Below are 14,067 nucleotides of genomic sequence, written 5' to 3' on the forward strand. Positions count from 1 at the left end.
CCTGACAGCTCATTGGCTTTCTTCTAAATAAAAATTTCTAAGCTCTACACCTAGGGAGGTGTGCTCACTGGAGGCCACTTAGCACGGCAGCTCGAACTGGCTGGCTTCACTGACTCTCAACAGTTTTCTAGAGGGCCAGCTGACACGGATGAGATGTTACAGATCTGGAAAGAAAAATCCTGATGGTTTAAATGAAACGAGAAGGCTGAGCCCACTCAGGCACTGAAAACAAGTGACCAGAAAGTACAACCGCGAGGGAACGGTCCTCATGTGTCTCAGTCTAGAGAAGCAATCTCAAATACGACATCCGAATCAAACGCCACAGCAGGTCCTGTGGGTCCCCACACAGACACACTCCCTTACTGACTACAGCTGGACCAAGTCACACAGAAGAAATAACTGATCAGGATGAGGGAGCAGGCGTGGGCGGCAGAGAAAGCACTGCTTCTGCAGGTGTGTGCAAGAGAGGTCAAGGGCTGCAACTCTTAGGACACAACCAGTGCACACCAGGAACTAAAAAGCCCTTGACATACTCGGTAGTGGTCAAGGAAGAAGCCATTTGCATTCTTGCTGGAATGTGAAGGGGAGGGATGGCCGCAACAAGCCACCATACTAGACAAGAAACAAGGCAACGGTGACGGGACAAGCTCTCTAGAGCTGTCTGCAGTTCCAGTAACTGTCACTATCGGAAGAAACGTAAGTTCTTCTAGAGCTGTCTGTAGTTCCAGTAACTGTCACTATCGGAAGAAACGTAAGTTCACACTGGCTCAGTGTTGCCTTTAGCAGCTGAAGATGCAAGTGAAACTGCAGGGGACTGCAGCATTGCTGGCCTTCGAGAAACCGCAGGGGACTGCAGCATTGCTGGCCTTCGAGAGCCCGGTTGTGATTAAGAAATTCTGACAATGTCTTGGCCTCAGACCTTTGAAGTAAAGATAATTGTTCTTTGCTCCCTTCTAAAAATCTAAATTAAAAGAATCCTCCCAAGTGAAGGTTATTTTCCTGGAGATGATTTTGAAAACACAGGCCGTAATTCTGGTTCTTAAGAGGAAAAAATAATAATCTTTTATTACATTTGGATGAGGTTTTATTTTTAGGAATCACCGCCTGGCTGTGAAGAGCCGCTGCATGCTGGATGCTGTTCACGCTTCCTCCCTCACGGCGAGCTCATGTGTAACAGTCTGAACCTATGGGATGGGCTGCAACTATCCATTCCAGCCCAAGGGCTATTGGTCGTCACAAACCACAAATTCTCCCTGCCCCAAGAAGTATCTGGGATGTGGTCTTTCCCGTCTCATTTCTCTGCAGCCTGCGGCACTACTGATGCTTGCTCTAAGGTTGGTCTGGCCATTTATAAGACAAGGGAAAGACTTCTCCAGAAGACTAAGGGAAAGCCAACTGCCTAGTTCCACAGTGAGAGGTCAGGAGTGTTCAAGGACCGACTGGGGGCCCTCTGACACCTGATTGTCAGCGCTGCTTCAGTAACATATGGCAGGTGTTCAGCTCAGCTGTTGCATCATGAAGCAAGGCTCAGTGCGCCTAGAAGAGGAATTTTTAAAAATATGATAGGGTTGAATATTTGTTTGTTTATTTATTTATTTATTGGTTTTTTGAGACAGAGTTTCTCTGTAATTTTGGTGCCTGTCCTGGAACTAGCTCTTGTAGACCAGGCTGGCCTCGAACTCAGAGATCTGCCTGCCTCTGCCTCTTGAGTGCTGGGATTAAAGGTGTGCGCCACCACCGCCCAGTGGGTTGAATATTTATTTATAATTATTTTAAACACCCAAACTGTTTCATTATTATTTTTCTGATTAATCATGAACATTTTTACAAGTAGGATGTTTTGATTATACAGTTTTCTTGTGCTGTGGACCAGCAATGCAGTATCATGTGAGCGGTGCTGACGGAATCTGAGCACGTACTGGGACTTTCTAACTAGTGCATAAGTAGCTCTCCCGCAGGAGTCTGAGTGCTAGGACTTCCTAACTAGTGTATATGTAGTAACTCTCCCATCCTAGATTCAGGGCCAGATGAATGACAGCTGTCCACCAAGTTTAACAACACCTCTGCTGACGGCACTCATAGAAACAAAACAAAGAATATGCCACGAAGACTTTCCATAGTGTGAGTCCAATATCAATTCCAGTATCCTGGGTATACTTTAACATTCACCAGTCTTGGGGGGTAGCTTAGAAAGTCACTGATTTACAGACTTAGAAAAAGCTATTTCCTCTTACGATGACCTGAATTTTATATCATGGGAAAGAAATAAATTTGAGAAGTTTACCATTTTGAATCTTCTCTTCCATTTTTTCTCAGTCCTTTAAAAGTAAAAGCAGAAGGGGAAATGTAGGGTGGAGAAGTGTTCATTTCAAACTTTCAGCTTTGGGAAAGGGTCTGATGATGCTGATGAACACACAGACCAAGGCCTAGCTCCACAGATGCCTCAAAACTTCAAGGCTACTCTACAGACTGGAATACAAGGCCAGCTGGAACCATGGTCTACAAGGCTGCTTAGTATCTGAGCTGAAAATCTTAAGCTTGATCTAGGGTTTCTTAAAAAGAAAAAAAAAGAACTAAAGAAAGGAAAGGAAACATTTATCCTGAAAATGTGTTCTTTGATTAAAACAAAACAAAAACTATCTTCCAATGGAAGAAGTGGAGAGGACTTGCCTCAATTTAGGTTTTTTTTTTTTGAAAGAGACAAGAATAAAAGGAATTAGCTAAAACAAAGCAAAATGAAAAATATTTCCTCTAAGTTGGTTTGTAAGCTCTGGGTGTCCTTCCTCCGCCCCAAACATTTTCTAAGTTCCAAGATAATACATTGAAATTAACTTGAAACAATGAGTATAGTATTTTAGAGGAAGAAGGAAATACAGAATTAAAAATCTAAAATTTTCAGAAGTGACATAAAAAGAGGTGTTAGCAATTGCTGTTTCACTTTGGGTGTTTTCACGAACTTTTCAAAGTTAGCTTTTCTCTTTCGGAAGACAAAATGCCCAGATACTCAAGTGTCCCCAACACAACTGCAAGCGACAAGTGGTAACTGTCTACGAAAACAGGGCTGTAACCTCCTGGGAATCAGTAAAAGGAGTGGGGTCAGCTTTCAGAGCTCACCTTGTAAACAGGAGGACCAACCCTGATCGGAGCACACAGAACAGGTACTGATGCTGTACAGCTGTGTGCCCTTGCTACAGCTGCTGCATCCTATCCCTAACTCACGACAACGTGGGTGCTCCGTGTAATAAGAACCAGACAGTGTGAACGGAGCCTGGCTCTGCTGTGTTCTCACCGTCTCTGCTGTCAATCAGACTACTTCTCATAAACAGTAACTGACAGGCCTTTAAAAGGATTCGGAGGAATATAGGACAAATGGCCTAGCCCATAATTTGGTTCTTTTGAGACATTAGTTTGACATCCAGGGATCAGAGGACCCTAAAAGAGCCATCCTTACTCCTACAAGATGCTTTTATGGTAACCACATACTACAGAAAGTAACACAGCTTTGAAAAAAAATATATGTATATACATATACATATACATATACATATATATATATATATATAATACACCCAAATGATTTTATAAAATTGTCATAATTTCTCTGCAGATTTACACCTCATCTATAGATCGGCTGACTCAGGAAAGTATATTAAATATGGAGGAACAATCTGAACACCTATCAATGGGTGAAGTAAGAAAACACACACATACAGCATCCCACTCAGCCTTGCAGAGAGAGCGTCTGTGCCGTGTGACCCACCCAGGAGCGCTCACAGTTGGGCTCAGAGCGGTTGGTCCAATTCACAGAGCTGGGTGAGGGGAGGGGAAAGGGGCAACCACTAATGAGCTAACAGCATTTCTGGTCAGAATAATGAATAACCTCCCCTGGGCCACTCTACAACACGGCACCTATAGTCAGCGAGGACACCTCAGGGGTGCCACACGACCGAGGGGGCAGATTTCATGCTAAGGGTTGTTGTAACCACCAAGGGAAAGATTAAGAGGAAAAGACAATGGAAAGGAGGGGCCCATAAGAACCCCCAAGTTTATTTTATCTGTGTTTCTTCACTATTCCAAATAATCCGTGTGTATATGCCATTCCTCTGGGCACAGCTCATAAACTCGATTATCTGAAATAACATCTGTAGGAAACACCGACACACAATTAAAACGTCAACTTCACTGTCGGGTTCAGAATGTGAAAAATCTATCAGAAATCAGGGTGAAAATAAAGATCCCCCTAAAGCAAGGTGCTCAAAGATATGGCCACACAGAGTGCTCCTGTGGATGCCCACTTCTCTGGCAACGTCTCTGACCGATTCTGTACTCCGCTGACAAGCTATCTGCTGACAGGAATCACAGAGACCGGGAATTTTCTTCGTCATTCAGGTTGGGAGCACGGGACTGAGTGGTGCCCCGACCCTCACTACCTTCTCAGCACTTTGCAAACTACAGAACAGCAGCTGGCGTTTTCCACTCTGCCATTCAGCCAACAATCAAGTTTAGACACTACACGCTTCATATTCATGGTTCCGCTTGTCTGCTTGCTATGGTGTAGAACACCTGACCCTTTATAGTATGCATCTGAATGCAGTACACGGGAATTACTGTACTTTACATGCATATGATAGGCATGTAAATAAAACATACTAAAACGCTTTAGTGTGGCCTGTTCTTCATACACAGCCTGTTTGTGGGAAGACAGTGAGTGAATCTTGTTCTGCTTTCAGCCCCTGCAGCTCCGTCCCTGAATCCTGACCAGCATGTTCTGACCTGCTCTCACACAGAATCAGAGCAATGTGGTATTTATTTGCGGACTGTAATGAAATCTGTTAGAACCACAGTTAGGCTAACAAAGAGAGCCTGAAGAGCACATTCAAGTGTCTACAGAAAGTAAAGGAATCGACAATCACACGGCAACCCCTTGGAGTCTAGAACTGCCTTTCTGAGTGTATCGTTACGGGTCCTAGACAGAAGCTCACGGCTGCTCTGTCCTTGTCTGATGGCTGTGCAGAGAGAGCTGTTGGGGGATCCGCACGGGTGCTGTTCTGCCCGTGTGTGATGGGTGATTAGCAATAACTGTTGGGTGGGTCTGCACGGGGAACGGGGACTTACCCTCCTCTGCTCTCTCAGGTACTCCACCAGCTCCTCTCTCGTTCTCTTCACCGCCTCCGCCATGGCCTTTTCACCTCTCTTCTGTTCCTCTATTATGGCTGCTTTGACAGCTTCCTGTTTGGGGTTGGAAAGCGTGGTCAGCATGGCGCACACAAAGGCACACTTGTGCCGTTTATGTAACTGAGGGGCTTTTGGGGTGCATCATTCTGTTCCAGGCACCCCTGGAAAAGATTTGTAACGGTTAGGGGCTACAGGAGGAAAGAAGGGAACTAACCACTTACTGAAGGAGGTGACGAGCCTAGCAGATGACACCTGACTCCCCAACAACCGGTCACCCGTTTCCATCAGACTGCCTTCCTGGCCTCTGTATCCACACAGACTCAATGCCTGCTCTTCCAAGAGCATCTCGCGCTCCAGTGGCCTCACTCACAGCGAATTTTCTCACAACCATCATCAAATGAGGTCTTATAGCTAAGGTTTATAGACACTTTGGCTTCATGTCAGGTCAAGATGCTGAGAGCCGAACACCAGGTGAAACTCCACCCTGTTAGCTGCTATTTGAAATGAGAACTCGAGAGAGGAAAGAGAACTCACTGCCTTACTGAATGGGGTATCAGAAACCTGAGGGACTTCAGAACAGCAGATAAAAGAAAGCGGGTGGGCAGGTAATATTCCAAGAAAGAAAGACTTCTCAGGAAGCAACAATAAGTTCTGCAAAAATAGAACTTTATCCTTCTATTTTGATTAAAAATAAATAATAGCACCCGACTGAAATGAATGCTATAAACCACAACTACTTAACTCCCCTTTATCCAGAGAACTGGCTGGACCTTTCCCATGGGATAACACCAGCAATGAGCATTCTCCCCACTTTTGATTCCTGAGGGCTCTTCCGACTGTAAGAGTTTACACGTATTTTCTCTTACGTTTTCCTCAACCACTTTAGACATGTATATATGGCCCAGAAAATATAAAACAATGATTCACTATTAAAAGTCTATTTACAGGCCGGGCGGTGGTGGTGCACGCCTTTAATCCCAGCACTCGGGAGGCAGAGACAGGCGGATCTCTGGGAGTTCGAGACCAGCCTGGTCTACAAGAGCTAGTTCCAGGACAGGCTCCAAAATCACAGAGAAACCCTGTCTCGAAAACAACAACAACAACAAAAGTCTATTTACAGTAGAAATTTTGTAGCATGTAGGAAAGCATGAGCACAGTGATAGACATGCAAATGTGTAAACACGTGAATGTGTAAACATGCAAATGTGTAAACATACGCATGTAAAACTGTAAACATGCAAATGTGTAAACACGCAAGTGTGTAAACACGCGAATGTGTAAACATACACATGTAAAACTGTAAACATGCAAGTGTGTAAACATGCAAGTGTGTAAACACGCAAATGTGTAAATACGCATGTAAAACTGTAAACATGCAAATGTGTAAACATGCAAATGTGTAAACATACACATGTAAAACTGTAAACATGCAAGTGTGTAAACATACGCACGTAAAACTGTAAACATGCAAGTGTGTAAACACGCAAATGTGTAAACATATGCATGTAAAACTGTAAGTATGCAAGTGTGTAAACATGCAAATGTGTAAACACGCAAATGTGTAAACATGCAAATCTACACAGAGAATAAGGGCAGAGTAGGAAGAAGCTGGACATCAAGAGGTAAGATTACACTGTTGGTGATATTTTCCTATCTCTGGAAGTTTTCAGCTGAAACATGCTCTGAACATTTTCTTAAGTTCTTACATTCATTATAGTATGATTTATATTCCTTTATACAGTGTTTAATGACTTATTTTTACAAGTTCTTAATTAATAAACCACATTTATCATGCAATTCAATTTTTATTCCTACACATATTAAATATAATTTAAGCATTATTTTAAAAGTTACACATGGCTGCAGAAAGGCATAGAAAGCGAGTGATTAGAGGAGGCACAGATACCAGACAGAGTTCTCGTCTGTGGTCGGCCGCCCTCCGCTCATGTGTTCATTTGTCAAAGTATCTACTAATTACCCAGCAGGATGTGTGAAACACAGCTCCAGATCCTAGAACCTCCTATCTCCTCTTAGTGAGCTGTAATTTACCCACACTAACAGGTCATGAGCAGAGAGAAACAGAAGCAACAGTGTAGTAACATACTGGGCCAATGGTTGTGCCTGAGGGAGGTGCGTGCTGGGCACTGGATGCTGGTTGTGGATACATTTGTCTGATAGTTCCTGTACGAGTGGAGAGGAGAAGCCAGGCAGACCTGGCTCAGAGCTCCCAAGTATCCCAGTGCACTGGCTTCCATTCCTGCTGCGTGGGCTGGTGAACATGTCAGTTCCCCACAGCCACCCCAGTCTCTCCCCAAAGTCAGCATCTGCCCAATCTTCCCCACAACATCTTCAAACGCACTCTTAATTATGCAGAGAAAAGCAAAGTGTGGGTGAATTCTCATTCTCTTTACTGTGAACAAGGGCCAGTGTGCGTCCACACTTAGCCAAGTACATGATGCAGACCATGGACTTGCCTGAAGTTAGATGTTCACTCTCTTAGTACATGGGACACACATGTCTTAGCATGGTAGGTCGTGTGGTGTGGTGCATTAGTGCTAACAGAAGCTGTGTGTGCAAGCTTTGGAACTCACAGTGCTGATGCAGGGGAGGCTGAGGTCTCTGCTGTGGCATTAGGTGGTGGGGCCTGATGGGGGATTCTAGAAGGGACTAGCCTTGCTCTGGTGGGCTGGGTCGTTTCTGCGGGCCCAGTCTCTGAACTCCTCACTTCCTGTCTCACCGCGTGCTCTGAGGTAATTCCTGCTGTTCTGCCACAGACCTGGAGTGACACAGTCCGGGAGGCCTGGAAATGAATGACTGCACCCTTTCCTGGACTTCAGCTCCAAATGAGTGACCTGCTTTTTCTTCTTTTCACAATTTCTGGTATCAGTTACATCGTGCACATGCACACACACACACACACACACACACACACACAAACACACACACACGGTGGGTATGGAAAGACACTGGTCAATGCATCCAAAGCTGTTTCCGAGGAGGAGAGAGTTCTGGTGTTCTGTGGCACAGGGGGATGACTACAAACAAAATATTGGATCTTTTAATATAAAAATGACAAATATAAAAATGTGAGGAATATGCTAAGAACCTAGATTTCACACAATATATACATGTGCTGAGACATTAAAGCCCACTATAACTGTATGTGGCATTATTATGCATCTACTAAAAATGAAAGTCACAGATACTTGGGTGTCTCAGGCAGGAGAACCAAGTCCAAGGCCAGCCTGGGCTACAAAGCAAACTGAAGGCCTGTCTGAGAAATACGGTGAAACCTTGTCTTAAATAAGAAAAAGAGCTATAGGCGTGGGCAGAGAGTGTCTGTCGGGCACACACAATGCCAGTTCACTTTCCCTATCACTGTGTGAAACCTCTCACCTTCCCAGCAGTGTGCAGACAGGAGGAGTCACAGGTACAGTGTGCTTCCCCGTGTATCCACACTCTCCATTGCCACACAAACTTAAAGCTCAAACCATGGTTAGGAAGGGTTTTCTAGAGTCTAGACATTAACGCAGCAAAAGTAAAATTTTGCATTTCAAAACCCATGTTGTAGTAACATGGGCGGCGGGGCTGCGTCCCCAGCACCCCGGCCGCCCGCAGGGCTAGCTTTACCCGAAATAATTACACGGACACTGTATTCTTTTAAACACTGCTTGGCCCATTTCTATCTAGCCTCTTCTAGGCTAACTCTCGCACCTGGACTAGCCTATTTCTAATATTCTATGCAGCACAGCTAGGTGCGCTTACTGGGAAGATTCTAGCCTACGTCCATCCTGGGTCGGAGCTTCATCGCGTGTCTGCCCAGGAGCAGGGAGCATGGCGTCTCTCTGAGGCGTCTGCCCCCGAGAGGAGAGCTGTGGAGTCTGAGCTCACTTCCTCTTCCTCCTAGCATTCTGCTCTGTTTACTCCTCCCACCTATGTTTTAACCTATGAGGGCCAGCCAAGCAGTTTCTTTATTTTTTTAACCAATGACCTTCCTCCATCATTTCCCCTTTCTCTGTTTAAACAAAAAAAAGAAAGGCTTTAACTTTAACATAGCAAAATTACATATAACAAAACAGTTATCAAGCAAAAATTACAGTTACAATATTTATATCTATTTTATCTTTTATCATAACAATGGAAAACTATAACTATCTATCTATTCTTCAACTCCATCAAAGACTCCAGAAGAATACAATATTACCTAAGCAAACAAAAAATCCAAAACTCTAGAAATGACAGAGACATCTCACTGCCTGGACAGTCATCCAAAGTTTCTCTGTACTGTTGGAGCAGATCCAGACATAAGTCCTAATAATCTAGAAAGCCATACCTTCTATTTCTAGATTTCATAAAAGTCATGAGGAGTTAGTGCAGAGTTTTGATTGATCTGAGTTCCATAAAGCTGTGGGCGGGGCCTTCTGATGGATTGCCTGGTTCATTTCTGTATCTGCATGATTCAATTTAGCCTTTTAAATTATCACAAGGCAATTTCTATTTTTAAATTTTATACATTTTAAATGAAAGTAAATCACTTCACTCCTTTCCTCCCTCCAGCACCTTCCAAGATCCCTCCTTACTAATATTCCCCCCATATGGCCAAACTGACAGCTTCTTTTCTTTATTATTACCACAGCTGTGTATTTTACATGCAGGCAGATTCTCTCTCTCTCTCTCTCTCTCTCTCTCTCTCTCTCTCTCTCACACACACACACACACACACACACCTGAGTCTGTTTGTGTTGTCTGTGTACTGGACACTGCATAAGAAGGCCCATCCCTGAGAGGGCCCAATTCTTCCACCATCAGTGATTAGTTACCTGTAGTTCTCGGTCTGGGGTGGGACCCACGAGGTTTTCCTGCCTTCCATTTCAGCACATCTATTGATAATGCTTTTGTCCTGGTCTTATTTATGTGGCCATTTCTGGGATAAACAGGTTTCACATCAGGATTCCTGGAATTCTGGCTCTTACAATCTTTCTGCCCCCTCTTCCACAATGCTGCCTGCACCACGACTGAAAGAGCTGTGGTAAGGATTTATGCCCTGGGGCTGGGCTCTCAGTCTGCCGACCTCTGCATTGGGCCCAGTTGTGGTTTCCAGTGATGGTCCCCATTTGCTGTCAAAAGAGGCTGATTTGATGAGGGAGGGCAGCTACATTCACGCAGCAAAGATGCCTCAAGGACAAGGAAGAGCTCAGGTCATGGTGCGTTTGCTGATGGTGGCGGGATGAGGGACCGGATAGGCTACATCTGTCTATTTATATTCCTCCCTGGAAAACATTTACAACTCCTGAGTTTGATATTTTTGATATATGTTCCTATTCTCTTGCTTTAAAAATACAGCCTCCTGGACTAGATAGATGGCTCAGCAGTTAAGAACACTGGTTGCTCTTCCAGTGGACTCAAGTCTAATGGTCAGCACAGACATGGCCATGCCCATAAAAACTGTAACTCCAGTCCCAGATATTCAACACTCTTGTACCGAACATACTTGTGCACAGACATGCATGGAGGCAAAACACCCATACACAAAAAATACATTTAAAAAACTTAAAAGCACAGACTCTCCTTTGTCTGGTGTGTAAGCCTCCATTTCTGAGGAATCAAGGATAGCTTTTAATAACTTCTAAGGCCCCAAATTTCTCTTTTATTCTCTGTGCTCTTAAAGAGTCACACACTAAAGCAGTGTGACAACCCAGTGCTTACAGTTACAGCCCTTGGCCCAGGTCGAGAACAGAGCCATCTGGCTGCCGCTTCCCTGGGGCCATTTCCTATAACAAAGTACTTAGGTCTTTCATCTTGGGCTCCCCAGATTCTTCAGAATAAAGCATCCTCCAGTTCCCATGGCCCTCAGCATGGAGAGCTGAGACAGGGTGGACGGGAAGGGTGAGGATCTCAATGCTCAGCTCAGGGCGCTCCCCTCTCCTGACCCACTGTACTTCAGGAAAACGGCTATATTTCAGAGGGGCACCTGCTCTTGATTCAGAGATCTCCCTCCTTTCTTACAGTCCAAACCTTCCCTCTCTGCAGTGTCCCCGTGGGCCACCAGGACGAAAGTCTCTCAGACGTGCCCACACTGGATTGGAATTCTGAGAAGGGGAAAATGACGCTGAATCTTCCCTATGCTTTTCTCAGTGGGGGTGCACGACTTCTACAGTTTCTAACAATTTCCGACACAGCTACACTCCAACCCCAGCCAAAACGCAGCTCTGAGAGTCATGCAGCTTCATTCGCATTCCAGTGACCCTGTCTGTTCTGTTCAACGTTTGTCCGGGTTTGTTTTCTTCAATGCCTGTTTGTCCACCGCTCCACCAGTTCAGCTGCCATACCATGAGCCAGGAGGCCGTCTTCCTGCGTTATTAAATATCCAGCTCTTTCCAGAAAGCATTCGTAGGGCTCTCCTGTCCGGGTGCGTCACCTGCAAGGCTAGCTCACGAGCATCACCAAGAACACCTGCTAGGCTAGCTCACGAGCATCACCAAGAACACCTGCAAGGCTAGCTCACGAGCATCACCAAGAACACCTGCAAGGCTAGCTCACGAGCATCACCAAGAACACTGAGCTCTCACTATTAGTCATTACTTTTCAATTTGGCCTCATTCCAGATTTCAGGACACTGGCAGAACGTAGCCAACACACAGCATGATGACCTCCAGCCCGGTTCCTAAGGCCTCCTGCTGCCACCTAGAACCCGGAGAGGACAGTCTTCACTGTCCCCATTGCCACCAGCAGCTGGTCTTGGAAAACACTTGCTTAATCCCCTGGTTTGATGGCCAGCACCCACGTGGAAGCTCACAACCATGTTACTCCAGTTCCAGGGGATCCAAGACCCTCTTTGAACTACCACAGGCAACAGGCAGGCCTGTGGTGAACAAACATATATGAAAACAAACAACAGAACACAAAAAAATTGTAAAAAGAGGGATCGGTATATACATGTATATAAAGCTAATAGTCTATTCTTTTATTTACCATTTATTTTGTTTCTGTTTTATAACTATGACATGTACTAGAAGAGTTCTCAACCTTCCTAAAGCTGCAATATTAAATACAGTTAGTTCCTCATGTTGCTGTCACCCCAATAATAAAATTATCTTTATTGCTACTCCGTAACTGTAATTTTGTTGCTGTTATGAATCGTAACGTAAACATCAGATAAGCAATCCCTGTGATGGCGGTGGCGACCCACACGTTGAGAACCACTGGCCTAGAGAATGACTGTCAACTCCTGACCGCATGTTTCTACCTCCCATGTGCTGTGACAGGTGTGCATCCCCATAGCAGGGTATAAGACTACAGTGGACACCCCTATGTCAGGCTATAGGACTACAGGTGTGCACCCACACATCACGCTATAGGACTACAAGTAGTCACCCCCATACCACGCTATAGGACTACAGGTAGACACCCACACACCACGTTACAGGGCTACAGGTAGACACCCACACATCACATTACAGGACTACAGGTATTCACCCACACACCACATTACAGGGCTACAGGTAGACACCCACAGACCACACTACAGGGCTACAGGTAGACATCCACACACCACGCCACAGGACTACAGGTAGACACCCACACTCCACGCTACAGGGCTAGAGGTAGACACCCACACTCCACGCCACAGGACTACAGGTAGACACCCACAGACCACATTACAGGGCTACAGGTAGACACCCACAGACCACACTACAGGGCTACAGGTAGACATCCACACACCACATTACAGGACTACAGGTAGACACCCACACACCACATTACAGGACTACAGGTATTCACCCACACACCACGCCACAGGACTACAGATAGACACCCTCATATTAGGCTAAGCCTTTTCATTTCCAATGGAATACTTTCCAGGCACAATGGGAAAGTTCTGGAGATTTAAGAGGCATGGGAATGAGGGTGACAGAGGGACACTCTTGGAAAATCCTAGCCCTCTGCATGCATAAGGAAATAGAGCTTTTTCATTAAAGCAATGGGTAGCAGCCACACAGGAGGGGAAAGACTGGGGCAGAGAAGGCAAGCTGGGACCCTAGCCAATCTTTCCTTCTGGATTCTATATTCTTAACAATTAAGAATGTCACTAAACTCTGCCCATTACAAATGAGGTACCTATCAAATAATTCAGTAAAAACTGCAAAATGACTGAATCCAAACCCAACATATCGGTAGAGAACGGGTTTGGGGTTGGAAAAGAGTCTGGGCTGGAAAGCTTGGACAGAAATGCCACTTCCTTCAAGAAGGGTGAGAGGGCAATGCTCAGTTTCTTTAAGAAAATTTAAGCCCTGATTATAGCACCTGTGGCCATGATGAACACTGCAGCATCAGACGGGGTCCCTTGCAAGTCCTCTGCCACAACAGTCACGCTAATGAACCCTGCCATCTGTGCCTGCAGTCAGCCACAAATGGACTCCCCCTCTTTGAAGGACCTCAGATTAACTCAATGTGAAATACACCTGGGTACAGAGCTTCCCTTAGTATTGTTGAATGGTACCCTCTGTAACAACATGTGTCTTCACTTAGGAAGAAGGCCAAACGGAAACCACCCTCAGGTGAGGTCTAAGGACTGGTGGGCATGTTTCCCGCCCATGTGCATCCGTGCCTGGATGAGCTCAGGGGCTCCTTGCAGTCCCTTGCTCAGGGGTGGCCCTGGCCCTCGAGCTTTCACACACGAGGCCCATTCTCTCATGTTCTACCCTTGTGTCTGCACTCAACAGCCAAGAGAAGATGTTCGTGTCTATTAACACGGCTCATTTGCGTCTCTGTGTTTATCTAAATGGCTGAGCTACACAGCATCTGGGCCACCCTCTGGGGCCCAAACACTGCCTGGTACTGCTAAGGGAGTTGCCAGGAGCAATACTGGCCTCTGTTGCTCAGCTGTGCACA

At 45.4% G+C, this 14,067-nt stretch overlaps 1 protein-coding gene across 3 annotated transcripts in view; it reads right to left on the reverse strand.

Annotated features, from left to right (window-relative positions):
* Window positions 1-14,067, reverse strand: part of Ccdc91 (coiled-coil domain containing 91) — a 180,608-nt gene that overhangs the window by 24,178 nt on the left and 142,363 nt on the right. For all 3 annotated transcript variants that reach the window (XM_075982235.1, XM_075982236.1, XM_075982237.1), the window contains one exon: window positions 5,116-5,229. In XM_075982235.1, coding sequence (XP_075838350.1) covers window positions 5,116-5,229 — 114 coding nt within the window. The remainder of the gene's footprint in view (window positions 1-5,115; window positions 5,230-14,067) is intronic.

Source organism: Microtus pennsylvanicus, chromosome 8 (genome assembly GCF_037038515.1).
Source record: "Microtus pennsylvanicus isolate mMicPen1 chromosome 8, mMicPen1.hap1, whole genome shotgun sequence".
NCBI classification, from domain to species: Eukaryota; Metazoa; Chordata; class Mammalia; order Rodentia; family Cricetidae; genus Microtus; species Microtus pennsylvanicus.